The 12,692-nt window shown below is 43.5% G+C and overlaps 1 protein-coding gene across 1 annotated transcript in view; it reads left to right on the forward strand.

Moving 5' to 3' along the window:
• Window positions 1-8,914, forward strand: part of GNL2 (G protein nucleolar 2) — a 78,827-nt gene extending 69,913 nt beyond the window's left edge. Inside the window, exons 14-16 of the mRNA XM_040424434.1 lie at window positions 2,921-3,012; window positions 7,756-7,844; window positions 8,727-8,914. Of these exons, the coding sequence (XP_040280368.1) occupies window positions 2,921-3,012; window positions 7,756-7,844; window positions 8,727-8,879 (334 nt within the window). The 3' untranslated portion in view covers window positions 8,880-8,914. The remainder of the gene's footprint in view (window positions 1-2,920; window positions 3,013-7,755; window positions 7,845-8,726) is intronic.
• Window positions 8,915-12,692: the final 3,778 nt, after the last annotated feature.

Raw genomic sequence — 12,692 nt, forward strand, 5'->3', positions numbered from 1 at the left:
TACCTGTCTTGCTAGTGGTTTGGATACAAACTGATTAGCATACTGTTTGTGGTAACAGTATGGCCTGCTGGACAGAGCCAACAATTGTTTCAACCTAGTGACCTCTTCCTTGTGCAAGTCCTATGTCTGCCATGCTGTGCCCTTTTACATTGATTCCAAAGGAGTATACAGCAAGTACAATAATTAGATTATTTTTCTTTTTCTCATTATCACAAAGCAGTTAAGCGGCATGATAACCAACCATTTTATTAACTTTGCATTCTTATATTACGTGGACTTCACATTTATAAGCTATTTGTCATATCATCGGACCTATTTTGGCATGCTACTCTCTGTGTGCATGTGGATCGTCTAAAGTAAACTACTGGTATCACGTTCAGGTTGTTTTCTTCTAGATGGCATTGTAGGTTTGGGACTGTATTCATTTGTATCTTGTGCTTGGATCTCTGCATGTAATTAGTTTTTAATTTTCATATACTTAGACTGCATACTTGAACACTTTTGGGGTCTGAACATTTGTACATTGTCCTGTTCTTTACACATGCCATGAGTTATTATATATTAGATTGAAATGGAAATTACACCACATCACAATGTTCATACACATATGTGTAACCATTAATAAAACATAAAAGCACGTCTTCGGAAATGTTTGGCATTTTTAAAACTGTTGTGGTGGGAGACTTCATTGGTGTCCTGCAGGAACTGTGAAAGAACACTATGTACAGATTTCCAGAACAGCATGACCTCTTAAGTAGGTTTTGTAATCTATTGTTCACCTGCTCCAAGTTCACACTTCAGTTATTTCCATTAGTTATTGTCAGCCAAAACCAGTAGTGAAGCCTACTCAGAGATCAGGTGTAATGGAAAGATCTGCACCTGTTCTGTGCTTTTGACCCACACCTGGTTTTGGCTGACAATAACTAATGGAAATAACTGAACAACTAACTGTAGTGTGAACTTGTCCTACTGGTATGTGCTTGTGCAGTGAAGCAAATGACGGACATCCCACAAGATTTTTTAGACCTTTTATCTGCAATGAGTGCCCCACTTATTTTTCTTTGTGTGTTTTAATAGTTTTTCCTTGGTGATGGGTGAGAGATAATGTACTAGATATGGAAGGTTCTTCAGGTTTCATGTAGGCACAACCTTCTCTTTTGTTGACTTTTTTTTCTGGAGGTTTCCATAAATGAATCAGGTTTTTGGTCCTTATAACAATTTGGTGGGAAATCTAGCCTTACATGAGATGTTGGTCCTCCTGTATCAAAATTGCCTCAGATGAAAGAGGTTCTTGTTTCATGCTCTTCAAGAGCAGTAAAAACAATTTTGGAAATAGCAGCTAAAGTGCAGTATGCCAACATGGACACTACAGAGTGGAGAGCCTTCTGCTTTGTCTGTCCACTAATTTGTTTCCGGTGACAGTGGCAGCTAGAAACTGCTTTTCAGTGGGGGAGCCTGGGTAAACCCTTTAAAGGGTTTCTGTCACCAGATTTAACCCTATTAAGCTAGCTAGCGCTGCCTGGCCCTCTCAATCAGGACTTGGAGGGAGGCGACAAAGGTGGGAGAACAAAGCCTCTAGGAGCAGGAACAACGCCCCCCCCCCTTTGCTCCTAGAGGCTAATTGGCATATTATAAAAGTTAGATTTCTGGCGTAACAGGGGCATAGATAAAAGTAGGAATAGGCTAGTTAGGTTTAGCTGACATTAGCACATCGCTAATGTCCGCTAGCTTAATAGGGTTAAATCTGGTGACCGAATCCCTTTAAGTGTCATATAATTGCCAAAACTTCTTTAATTCCTTTAAGACCGCCAGCATACATGTACAGCTGAATTCTGGGGTTCAAAAATGGCACCGGTTTGCGAGTGGAGTGGGCACCATAGCCTCCAAGTTTCTGATGTTTCAAACAGCAGACACATAGAGTTAATTTCTGCAATTGGCAATAACTATTGCAGACATTTAAACCCTCTGTTGCCGTGGTCAGTTGTGACCATGGCATCTGAGGTGGTTTTCCCTGGGAGCCGGATAAATGTCTAAGTTGGAGTCCTCTATGGGACTGCCAGAGATTGCACAGTCCAAGTGCTTCGCTATCTCTGGCAGTCCATAGAGTTGAATGGTGTTCCTCTCCTTTCAAACTAGGGGAGTCCCGCTGATCAGACGCTTATCCCCAATTCTGTGGATAGGGGATAAGTGGTCATGGGGCAACCCCTTTGGACTATGCTTTTAACCCCTCCCGAAATGTAGATGTATGGAGCAGCAAGAAGTCCATTCCCAACAAGTGCCATACATGTATAGCGCACTGATCGAGAGGGCACATTGCTGCATTCGCTCAACCAGCAAGCAACAGTGCCTGGCTGAAGCCAGACCCCTGCTTTATCTGCTGACATTAATGAAATCTGATGCTGACTGCTTAACCCCTTAGATGTCGCGGTCAATGCTGACCGCCGCATCTAAAGGGTTTACAGAGGGAAGGAGCTCTTATTGACTCAAATTTGCCACTAACATGGAGTATGATGTATCATGCAAAAACATTCTCAGAATTGGTTGAATAAGTAAAAGCATTCCAAAGTTGTTATCACTTAAAGTGACACGTCATATTTGCTAAATTTGACCATGTCTGGATGGTGAAAAATTGTCTGGAAGGGGTTAAACATAATTGTTTGTAACCAGTAAGCCTGTCAGGATTTCATGCTGCCCTGGTTTCTGACCGGTTCCCTTTAACCATTTAAAAGCTAAATAGTAAAACAATGTGCTGTTTGTTGTACCAGCAATATTGTAATTGTGTGCTTTTATAATGGGGTTGTTAGTGATGATCCTTGTTGCACCATCTTTGGAATATGTGATGGTGCTAATATATATTTAATTTGATTAAACCATCCAAAAAGGGACTTTTAAAAAACATTATTTTAATTTTGCTTTGTAGAATTCCTAAAGAACTAAATGACCACATGTTTTCAAAACCAAAGCCACAAAAAGAAGCAGCCGAGGAGGATGCAGAGGAGCAGCCCAGTGAAGGTAATAAAGTAATCCCTATTGCCATCTCGACAGTTAACCTCCACTCATCATCCACGTTTATCACTCTCATTCCTGTCCATTTATTCTCATTAATTACACACCCTCCATGCTTGACTGCCCGAGGTTAATTATTTTCTGCACTATTTTTACCATGCAATTACGACATGCCATTCATCCTCCTGGCCTCCCCTGTTGTGCTTATTACCAGGTATATCATTTAGGGACCATTAAATATACTAGGTAACTCACGGAAACGTATCAAAAGTCTGCTTTCTCTTCATTTATCAAACCGAGCATGAAAAAAAGAGGACTGGCAAAGGCTGTGGTGCTTTGGTTTTCTGCACATCGTTGTACATATACTCTGCTCTTAAAGGAGCACTCCGGGCTAAAGTAAGACACTGTTATGTTTAATACAGAACCTAAGGGGATGTTGCAAGACGCAGAGATTGCTAGCTGTTGCTGGAAGAATCCTTGTGTTGGACATTGCCCCTTTTGCCCCAGCTTTAGTCATTATGTTGATTCTTGAATCTTTTTCATGACTGAAGTGTCTCGAACCTTGACTCGAGACATCCCTTGAGTGTGTAATTTCATATTTAGGAATGGTGTGTTTTAATGGTCAACCATGCATTCAGTTATATAGGTAAAGTGTCATTTGTCTTTTCACTTTTAATAGAAATTCCGCTGACAGCCGCAACTTGTATGAGCTCCAAATGAAACTGCTTTAACGCGATCCATCTATTCAGTATTTCTTCCTTTATGGCAGATAAGCAGCTCTGGTCAATGAAGTACCATATTTCCTGCACGATAAGATGCACCTAGGTTTTAGAGGAGGAAAATAAGAAGAAATATATCTTTCCTCAGAACCCCAAATAAAACCCCCAATCTTCATCAGACCTTATATCAGACCCCCATTGCTCATCAGACTTCAGATCAGACCCCCAGATAAGAGACACAATAAATAAATTACCTTGCCTCTCTTGCTTTGGAAGGCACTGCCACTCGCAGACCCTGTGCCTCTTCCTGCACTCACCACTCTCTAGTTGACTTATGCCGGCGCCACACATTGTGCTGTGATCTGACGTCACACAACGTTGGGTCATAGTGCATGCTTACGCTGTGCGATGTCGTGTCAGCGCGTGGTGCCAGCAGAAGCAAATGGTGCAGTCAGCCTAAGGAGTGCTGTATTCACCTCTCCCTGGTCCTACTGTGTACTAGTGAGCTCTTCCACAATGGAAGCGCTTACTAGTATTCGCTTTTTAAGACTCACTGCTGTTTTTTTCCCCACCACTTTTGGGGGGAAAAAGTGCATCTTATGGAACAGGAAATATGGTAATTTATCTTTTGTTTCAAAGGTTTACATGATTAAGATTGTACTATTCATCTATATGTACTCTGCTTTTTAACATTCACATGTACAGTTGCAAGAAAAAGTATGTGAACCCTTTGGAATGATATCGATTTCTGCACAAATTGGTCATAAAATGTGATCTGATCTTCATCTAAGTCACAACAATAGACAATCACAGTCTGCTTAAACTAATAACACACAAAGAATTAAATGTTACCATGTTTTTATTGAACACACCATGTAAACATTCACAGTGCAGGTGGAAAAAGTATGTGAACCCTTGGACTTAATAAGTGGTTGAACCTCCTTTGGCAGCAATAACTTCAACCAAACGTTTCCTGTAGTTGCAGATCAGACGTGCACAACGGTCAGGAGTAATTCTTGACCATTCCTTTTTACAGAACTGTTCCAGTTCAGCAATATTCTTGGGATGTCTGGTGTGAATTGCTTTCTTGAGGTCATGCCACAGCATCTCAATCGGGTTGAGGTCAGGACTCTGACTGGGCCACTCCAGAAGGCGTATTTTCTTCTGGTTAAGCCATTCTGTTGATTTACTTCTATACTTCTGTTGAGCTTCAGCTGGTGGACAGATGGCCTTAAGTTCTCCTGCAAAATGTCTTGATAAACTTCATTTTTCCTTCGATGATGGCAATCTGTCCAGGCCCTGACTCAGCAAAGCAGCCCCAAACCATGATGCCCCCACCACCATACTTCACAGTTGGGATGAGGTTTTGATGTTGGTGTGCTGTGCCTCTTTTTCTCCACACATAGTGTTGTGTGTTTCTTCCAAACGACTAAACTTTGGTTTCATCTGTCCACACAATATTTTGCCAGTACTGCTGTGGAACATCCAGGTGCTCTTGTGCAAACTGTGAACGTGCAGCAATGGTTTTTTTGGACAGCAGTGGCTTCCTCTGTGGTATCCTCCCATGAAATCCATTCTTGTTTAGTGTTTTACGTATCGTAGATTCGCTAACAGGGATGTTAGCATATGCCAGAGACTTTTGTAAGTTTTTAGCTAACACTCTAGGATTCTTCTTCACCTCATTAAGCAGTCTGCGCTGTGCTCTTGCAGTCATCTTTACAGGACGGCCACTCCTAGGGAGAGTAGCAGCAGTGCTGAACTTTCTCCATTTATAGACAATTTTGTTATATATATATATATATATATATATATATAATAGCAGGGCAGCTGTAACCAACACCTCCAATGTCTAGGGGTTCACATACTTTTTCCACCTGCACTTAGGGTTGAGCGATATACCGGTATCACGATATACCGCGGTATTAAAAAAACGGCGATATGGCCGTTTTGTAAATACCGCGGTATTTCGTGACGTCATAGGAGCGGTCATGTACGCTGACCGCTTCTAAATCTGCGGCCGCCCGCCCCAGCATGAACCGATACGGGACATTTGCAGAGTACTTCTACTCGTGCAAATGTCCCCGATACCTGCTGGCCGCTTGCGGCGGCGCTCTTAGCAGTTCGGCCGGCGTGGGGGAGGGAAGGAATTCTGTCACTCGCATTTCCTGCACCCGACCTCTGAGAGGACGCTGTGATCCACGCAATTAACCCCTCAGGTGATCACAGCGTCCTCTCAGAGGTCGGGTGCCGGGAATGTGGGCAGTGCCCCCCTCCTCCCTCCCTCCCCAGTATTAATCATTGAGGCCACAGGGTCGTCCCCCCATCATTGGTGGCAGTGGGCCCCCCCTCCTCTCTCCCTCCCCAGTATTAATCATTGGAGGCCACAGGGTCGTCCTCCTCCTCCTCCCCCCATCATTGGTGGCAGTTTGCAGTTCTGATCGGAGTCCCAGCAGTGTAATGCTGGGGCTCCGATTGGTTACCATGGTAGCCAGGACGCTACTGAAGCCTTGGCTGCCATGGTATGTTAGTGAGCAGCATTATACTCACGTGCGTCGTGGCCGCCGGGCGCTCCTTCTTCTCATAGGTCTGTGCGGCGCATTGCTAATGCTATAAGCCTTAGCAATGCGCCGCACAGACAGAAGAAGGAGCGACCGGCGGCCACGACGCACGTGAGTATAATGCTGCTCACTAACATACCATGGCAGCCAGGGCTTCAGTAGCGTCCTGGCTACCATGGTAACCGATCGGAGCCCCAGCATTACACTGCTGGGACTCCGATCGGAACTGCAAACTGGCACCAATGATGGGGGGAGGAGGAGGACGACGACCCTGTGGCCTCCAATGATTAATACTGGGGAGGGAGGGAGGGAGGGAGGAGGGGGGGCCCACTGCCACCAATGATGGGGGGACGACCCTGTGGCCTCCAATGATTAATACTGGGGAGGGAGGGAGGGAGGAGGGGGGCACTGCCCACATCCACCAATGATGGGGGGGACGACCCTGTGGCCTCCAATGATTAATTCTGGGGAGGGAGGAGGGGGGGCCGACTGCCACCGATGATGGGTAACGTCTCCTTGTGGCTGCCCCCATACAGTATAACGTCTCCTTGTGGCTGCCCCCATACAGTGTAACGTCTCCTTGTGGCTGCCCCCATACAGTGTAACGTCTCCTTGTGGCTGCCCCCATACAGTGTAACGTCTCCTTGTGGCTGCCCCCATACAGTGTAACGTCTCCTTGTGGCTGCCCCCATACAGTGTAACGTCTCCTTGTGGCTGCCCCCATACAGTGTAACGTCTCCTTGTGGCTGCCCCCATACAGTGTAACGTCTCCTTGTGGCTGCCCCCATACAGTATAACGTCTCCTTGTGGCTGCCCCATACAGTATAATGTCTCCTTGTGGCCCCAAGTGTTTTTTTCTTCTAAATGGGCATTTATCGCGATATATATCGTTATCGCGATAAATTTCTTAATATCGTTATCGTGGGAATATTTTTGATATCGTCCAACCCTACCTGCACTGTGAATGTTTACATGGTGTGTTCAATAAAAACATGGTAACATTTTAATTCTTCATGTGTTATTAGTTTAAGCAGACTGTGATTGTTTATTGTTGTGACTTAGATGAAGATCAGATCACATTTTATGACCAATTTGTGCAGAAATCCATATCATTCCAAAGGGTTCACATACTTTTTCTTGCAACTCTATGTCTTTGACATTATACAGAGGGTGCAGGATCTCTGTATCTTACATACATGCATTCCTAGACATTTATGAACATATTGACAGCTGGATGCTACCGTTCCCAGTGTTGATGAGGTATGTCCATACAGTCTGATACGGTCAGCAATGATTGGGCAGTTTCAAAGTGTATATGGACACGCACTCAACTGGTAGAGCCCAGTTATTAATTTATTCATCATGACAACAGAGAGTTGTGACAGAGGATTCTGCACTCTGTAACTGGACATCCTACATACATGCAGGAGAAATTTTGACATCCCAGTAAAGCAACTTGTAATTCTTTTCAGTGAGGACTAAACCAATAAAGAAAAGAAAGCGTCTTGACGATGATGATGATGAGAATCAAAAGCTTCAGAAGAAGCTAACATCTAAAGAAGTATGTTATCTCTCATTACTCTTATTTGTTTGGAACTGAGACATATTTTACCTTCTGAGCTACAGATGCACATACATTTAGGCTGCTCTTAGAAAACGCAAGTAGAGGGTAGAGCAGTTTAGAAAACTGTTGCAAAGAGTTTCAGGTGTTTATACACGAGTTTAGGAAATGAGATCTGCATACCTGCCATATTTCCCACTGGCCCCCTGAGCATCCCATTCTAATCCTAACCCTAGTTTTCAAATATGTCCCACTTCCATATTGGTGACCCATGTGCTAATGGGCTGTCATTTGCCAACAGTGTGGAGAGGTGGAGTCTTCTATGTTGACTCTCATTATGTCCAGTCATCTTGGACAGTCTGGCTGATTGTGATCTTGTGAGGTCTAACGTATCGTGTGAGACCTGTAAGTGTGAAGACTTCATACCAGGAGATTGATGGACCAAATGGCTAGGAAATGAACTTGTGAGATCAGTCAGCTAATCCACTCAGACACTGTCCTAGATAACTGGACTGTGTCAGAGCGAACATGAAGACCACAGTCTATTAAGAAATAAAGCACCAATATGAATGGGGGGCGGGAGCCAGATCAGAAAAAAAACCTGAATGGCCAGGAGGCACAGGTGGAAATGATGTCAGGTACACGGATTACATTTCTTACCCATGAGTTTTCCAAGGGCAGCCTAGAATATGATAACTTCACGTTAATCAGTATATTAAGCTGTACCGTCACAATCGCCGCCCCACTTTTTATATTTTTTTTTGCTAAAAATAAGCAAAAGTTTTGCACAAAATAATAAATACCAATAGTGGGTTAACGCTTTTTTATTTTATTTTTTTGTATTGTGTCTGTGTTCTGATCCTTAAATATTTTACTTTGCAGAGAAGAAGAATCGAGAGGCAGCAGCATTCAAAGAAAGTGGGTGTGCGGTACTACGAAACGCACAATGTAAAAAACAAGAACCGCAACAAAAAGAAAGTGAACCCCCCTCAAAACAGAAATGTCAGACAAAAACAATCAAAACAGAAACCTTGATTATTATTGTCATTAAAAGTCTGACTTTTTTCCAACTTGTGGATATTGATTTTTTTTCCTCTGGTTTTTCAGTTTAATTCGTGTAAAGGGAGTAGAATTCTATAAATAAATATTAGTGCATAATATTGGCACATTTTTTTTTGTACCTCCATCAGACCTCAGATCAGACCCCCATTGCTCATCAGAACCCAGGTGAGACATAAAATAAATGAACATACCTCTCCCGCTCTGGAAGGCACCGCCATTCGCAGGTCCTGTGCCTCTTCCTGCACTCCCCACTCTCTAGATAACTTCTGCCTGCCCCACATGCTGTGCGGTCAGGTCATAGTGTGCACTTACTCTGTGCGACGTCTGGTCACAGCACAGCGTGTGATGCTGGCAGAAGAAGACTGTGCAGTGAGTACAGCTTGCCCAAGGAGTGCTGTATTCACCTCTCCCGGGGCATAATATTGCCACATTTTTTGTACCAGTTAGGTCTCTGCATAACTTGTACATCTAGCTGTGAAAGCGGTCATCTAATTAGTATTCTGAAGGTGGCCATACAAGAAACATGTCAGCCAAACCCACCATCTATGTAATGTGTATGCAGGTTCCTCAACTCCTCCCCTACAACAGATGTTGGGAGAAAGAGCGAGACATTTTGAATTTCAACATGCCCCATCTGATTGTTCTCTCCCTATTCAGACCACATGCATGCTCAGCCAAGCAATTGATTGTCTCACAGCTGAGGAGATGTATAGGTGGGCAATTTTCATTGTATCTGTTCTTTATATATATATATATATATATATATATATATATATATATATATATATATATATATATATATATATATATATATTGCTCAAAAAAATAAAGGGAACACTCAAACAACACAATGTAACTCCAAGTCAATCACACTTCTGTGAAATCAAACTGTCCACTTAGGAAACAACACTGAGTGACAATCAATTTCACATGCTGTTGTGCAAATGGGATAGACAACAGGTGGAAATTATAGGCAATTAGCAAGACACCCCCAATAAAGGAGTGGTTCTGCAGGTGGTGACCTGACCACTTCTCAGTTCCTATGCTTCCTGGCTGATGTTTTGGTCACTTTTGAATGCTGGCGGTGCTTTCACTCTAGTGGTAGCGTGAGATGGAGTCTACAACCCACACAAGTGGCTCAGGTAGTGCAGCTTATCCAGGATGGCACATCAATGCGAGCTGTGGCAAGAAGGTTTGCTGTGTCTGTCAGCGTAGTGTCCAGAGCATGGAGGCGCTACCAGGAGACAGGCCAGTACATCAGGAGACGTGGAGGAGGCCGTAGGAGGGCAACAAGCCAGCAGCAGGACCGCTACATCCGCCTTTGTGCAAGGAGGAACAGGAGGAGCACTGCCAGAGCCCTGTAAAATGACCTCCAGCAGGCCACAAATGTGCATGTGTCTGCTCAAACGGTCAGAAACAGACTCCATGAGGGTGATATGAGGGCCCGACGTCCACAGGTGGGGGTTGTGCTTACAGCCCAACACCGTGCAGGACGTTTGGCATTTGCCAGAAAACACCAAGATTGGCAAATTTGCCACTGGCACCCTGTGCTCTTCACAGATGAAAGCAGGTTCACACTGAGCACATGTGACAGACGTAACAGAGTCTGGAGACGCCGTGGAGAACGTTCTGCTGCCTGCAACATCCTCCAGCATGACCGGTTTGGCATTGGGTCAGTAATGGTGTGGGGTGGCATTTCTTTGGAGGGCCGCACAGCCCTCCATGTGCTCGCCAGAGGTAGCCTGACTGCCATTAGTTACCGAGATGAGATCCTCAGACCCCTTGTGAGACCATATGCTGGTGCGGTTGGCCCTGGGTTCCTCCTAATGCAAGACAATGCTAGACCTCATGTGGCTGAAGTGTGTCAGCAGTTCCTGCAAGACGAAGGCATTGATGCTATGGACTGGCCCGTCCGTTCCCCAGACCTGAATCCAATTGAGCACATCTGGGACATCATGTCTCGCTCTATCCACCAATGTCACGTTGCACCACAGACTGTCCGGGAGTTGGCAGATGCTTTAGTCCAGGTCTGGGAGGAGATCCCTCAGGAGACCGTCCGCCACCTTATCAGGAGCATGCACAGGCGTTGTAGGGAGGGCATACAGGCACGTGGAGGCCACACACACTACTGAGCCTCATTTTGACTTGTTTTAAGGACATTACATCAAAGTTGGATCAGCCTGTAGTGTGTTTTTCCACTTTAATTTTGAGGGGGACTCCAAATCCAGACCTCCATGGGTTAAAAAATTTGATTTCCATATTTTTTTTTTTGGTGTGATTTTGTTGTCAGCACATTCAACTATGTAAAGAACAAAGTATTTCAGAAGAATATTTAATTAATTCAGATCTAGGATGTGTTATTTGTATGTTCCCTTTATTTTTTTGAGCAGTGTATGTGTATATATATATATAGATATATAGATATATAGAGATAGTGTTGTTTTTTTTTTTTTTAAGATTATATTCATACAATGCACAAAAAATCCACAGATCTGAAATTAATCAAGCTAACCCTGACATAGGTTAGATTGTTAGCTAAAAGTTTTATTATAGACATAGGTCACGCTGCAGAGCCATGTACAGGAGGTTGTATGCAGAGCCACTTTGGCTTCGTATGGTGCAATATTTTAGGGCATTCTCAATCCTGTGCTAATAGTGGAGCACCAAAGTAGTGTCCCATGGAGCAAATCTAATTCATATAGAATCAGACAGAAAAACTTCTGTATGAAATTTAAGGATACATAAGTATACTAGAACCGTAGAAGTTTACAAAAACACAAAGCACTTGATGACATACAGTGGATATAAAAAGTCTACACACCCCTGTTAAAATGTCAGGTTTCTGTGCTGTAAAAAAAATGAGACCAAGATAAATCATTTCAGAACTTTTTCCACTTTTTAATGTGACCTATAAACTGTACCACTCAATTGAAAAACAAACTGAAATCTTTTAGGTGGAGGGAAGAAAACAAAAAAAAAACTAATATGTGGTTGCATAAGTGTGCACACCCTCTCATAACTGGGGATGTTGCTGTGTTCAGAATTAAGCAATCACATTCAAAATCATGTTAAATAGGAGTCGGCATAAGCCTGCCATCATTTAAAGTGCCTCTGATTAACCCCAAATAAAGTTCAGCTGCTCTAGTTGGTCTTTCCTGAAATTTTCTTAGTCGCATCCCACAGCAAAAGCCATGGTCCTCAGAGATCTTACAAAGCATCAGAGGGATCGATCTCATTGTTAAAAGGTATCAGTCAGGAGAAGGGTACAAAAGAATTTGTAAGGCATTAGATATACCATGGAACACAGTGAAGACCTCCCTACAAAATTGATGAAAAGACTAGAAGAAAACTGGTCTGGGAGGCTACCAAGAGGCCCACAGCAACATTAAAGGAGCTGTAGGAATATCTGGCAAGTACTGGCTGTGTGGTACATGTGACAACAATCTCCCGTATTCTTCATATGTCTGGGCTATGGGGTAAAGTGGCAAGACGAAAGCCTTTTCTTACGAAGAAAAACATCCAAGCCAGGCTCCATTTGCAAAAACACATCTGAAGTCTCCCAAAAGCATGTGGGAAAAGGTGTTATGGTCTGATGAAACCAAGGTTTAACTTTTGGCCATAATTCCAAAAGATATGTTTGGCGCAAAAACAACACTGCGCATCACCAAAAGCACACCATAACCGCAGTGAAGCATGGTGGTGGCAGTATCATGCTTTGGGGCTGTTTTTCTTCAGCTGGAAATGGGGCCTTAGTTAAGCTAGAGGGAATTATGAACAGTTCCAAAT

This window comes from Bufo bufo, chromosome 3 (genome assembly GCF_905171765.1).
Source record: "Bufo bufo chromosome 3, aBufBuf1.1, whole genome shotgun sequence".
Taxonomy (NCBI): Eukaryota; Metazoa; Chordata; class Amphibia; order Anura; family Bufonidae; genus Bufo; species Bufo bufo.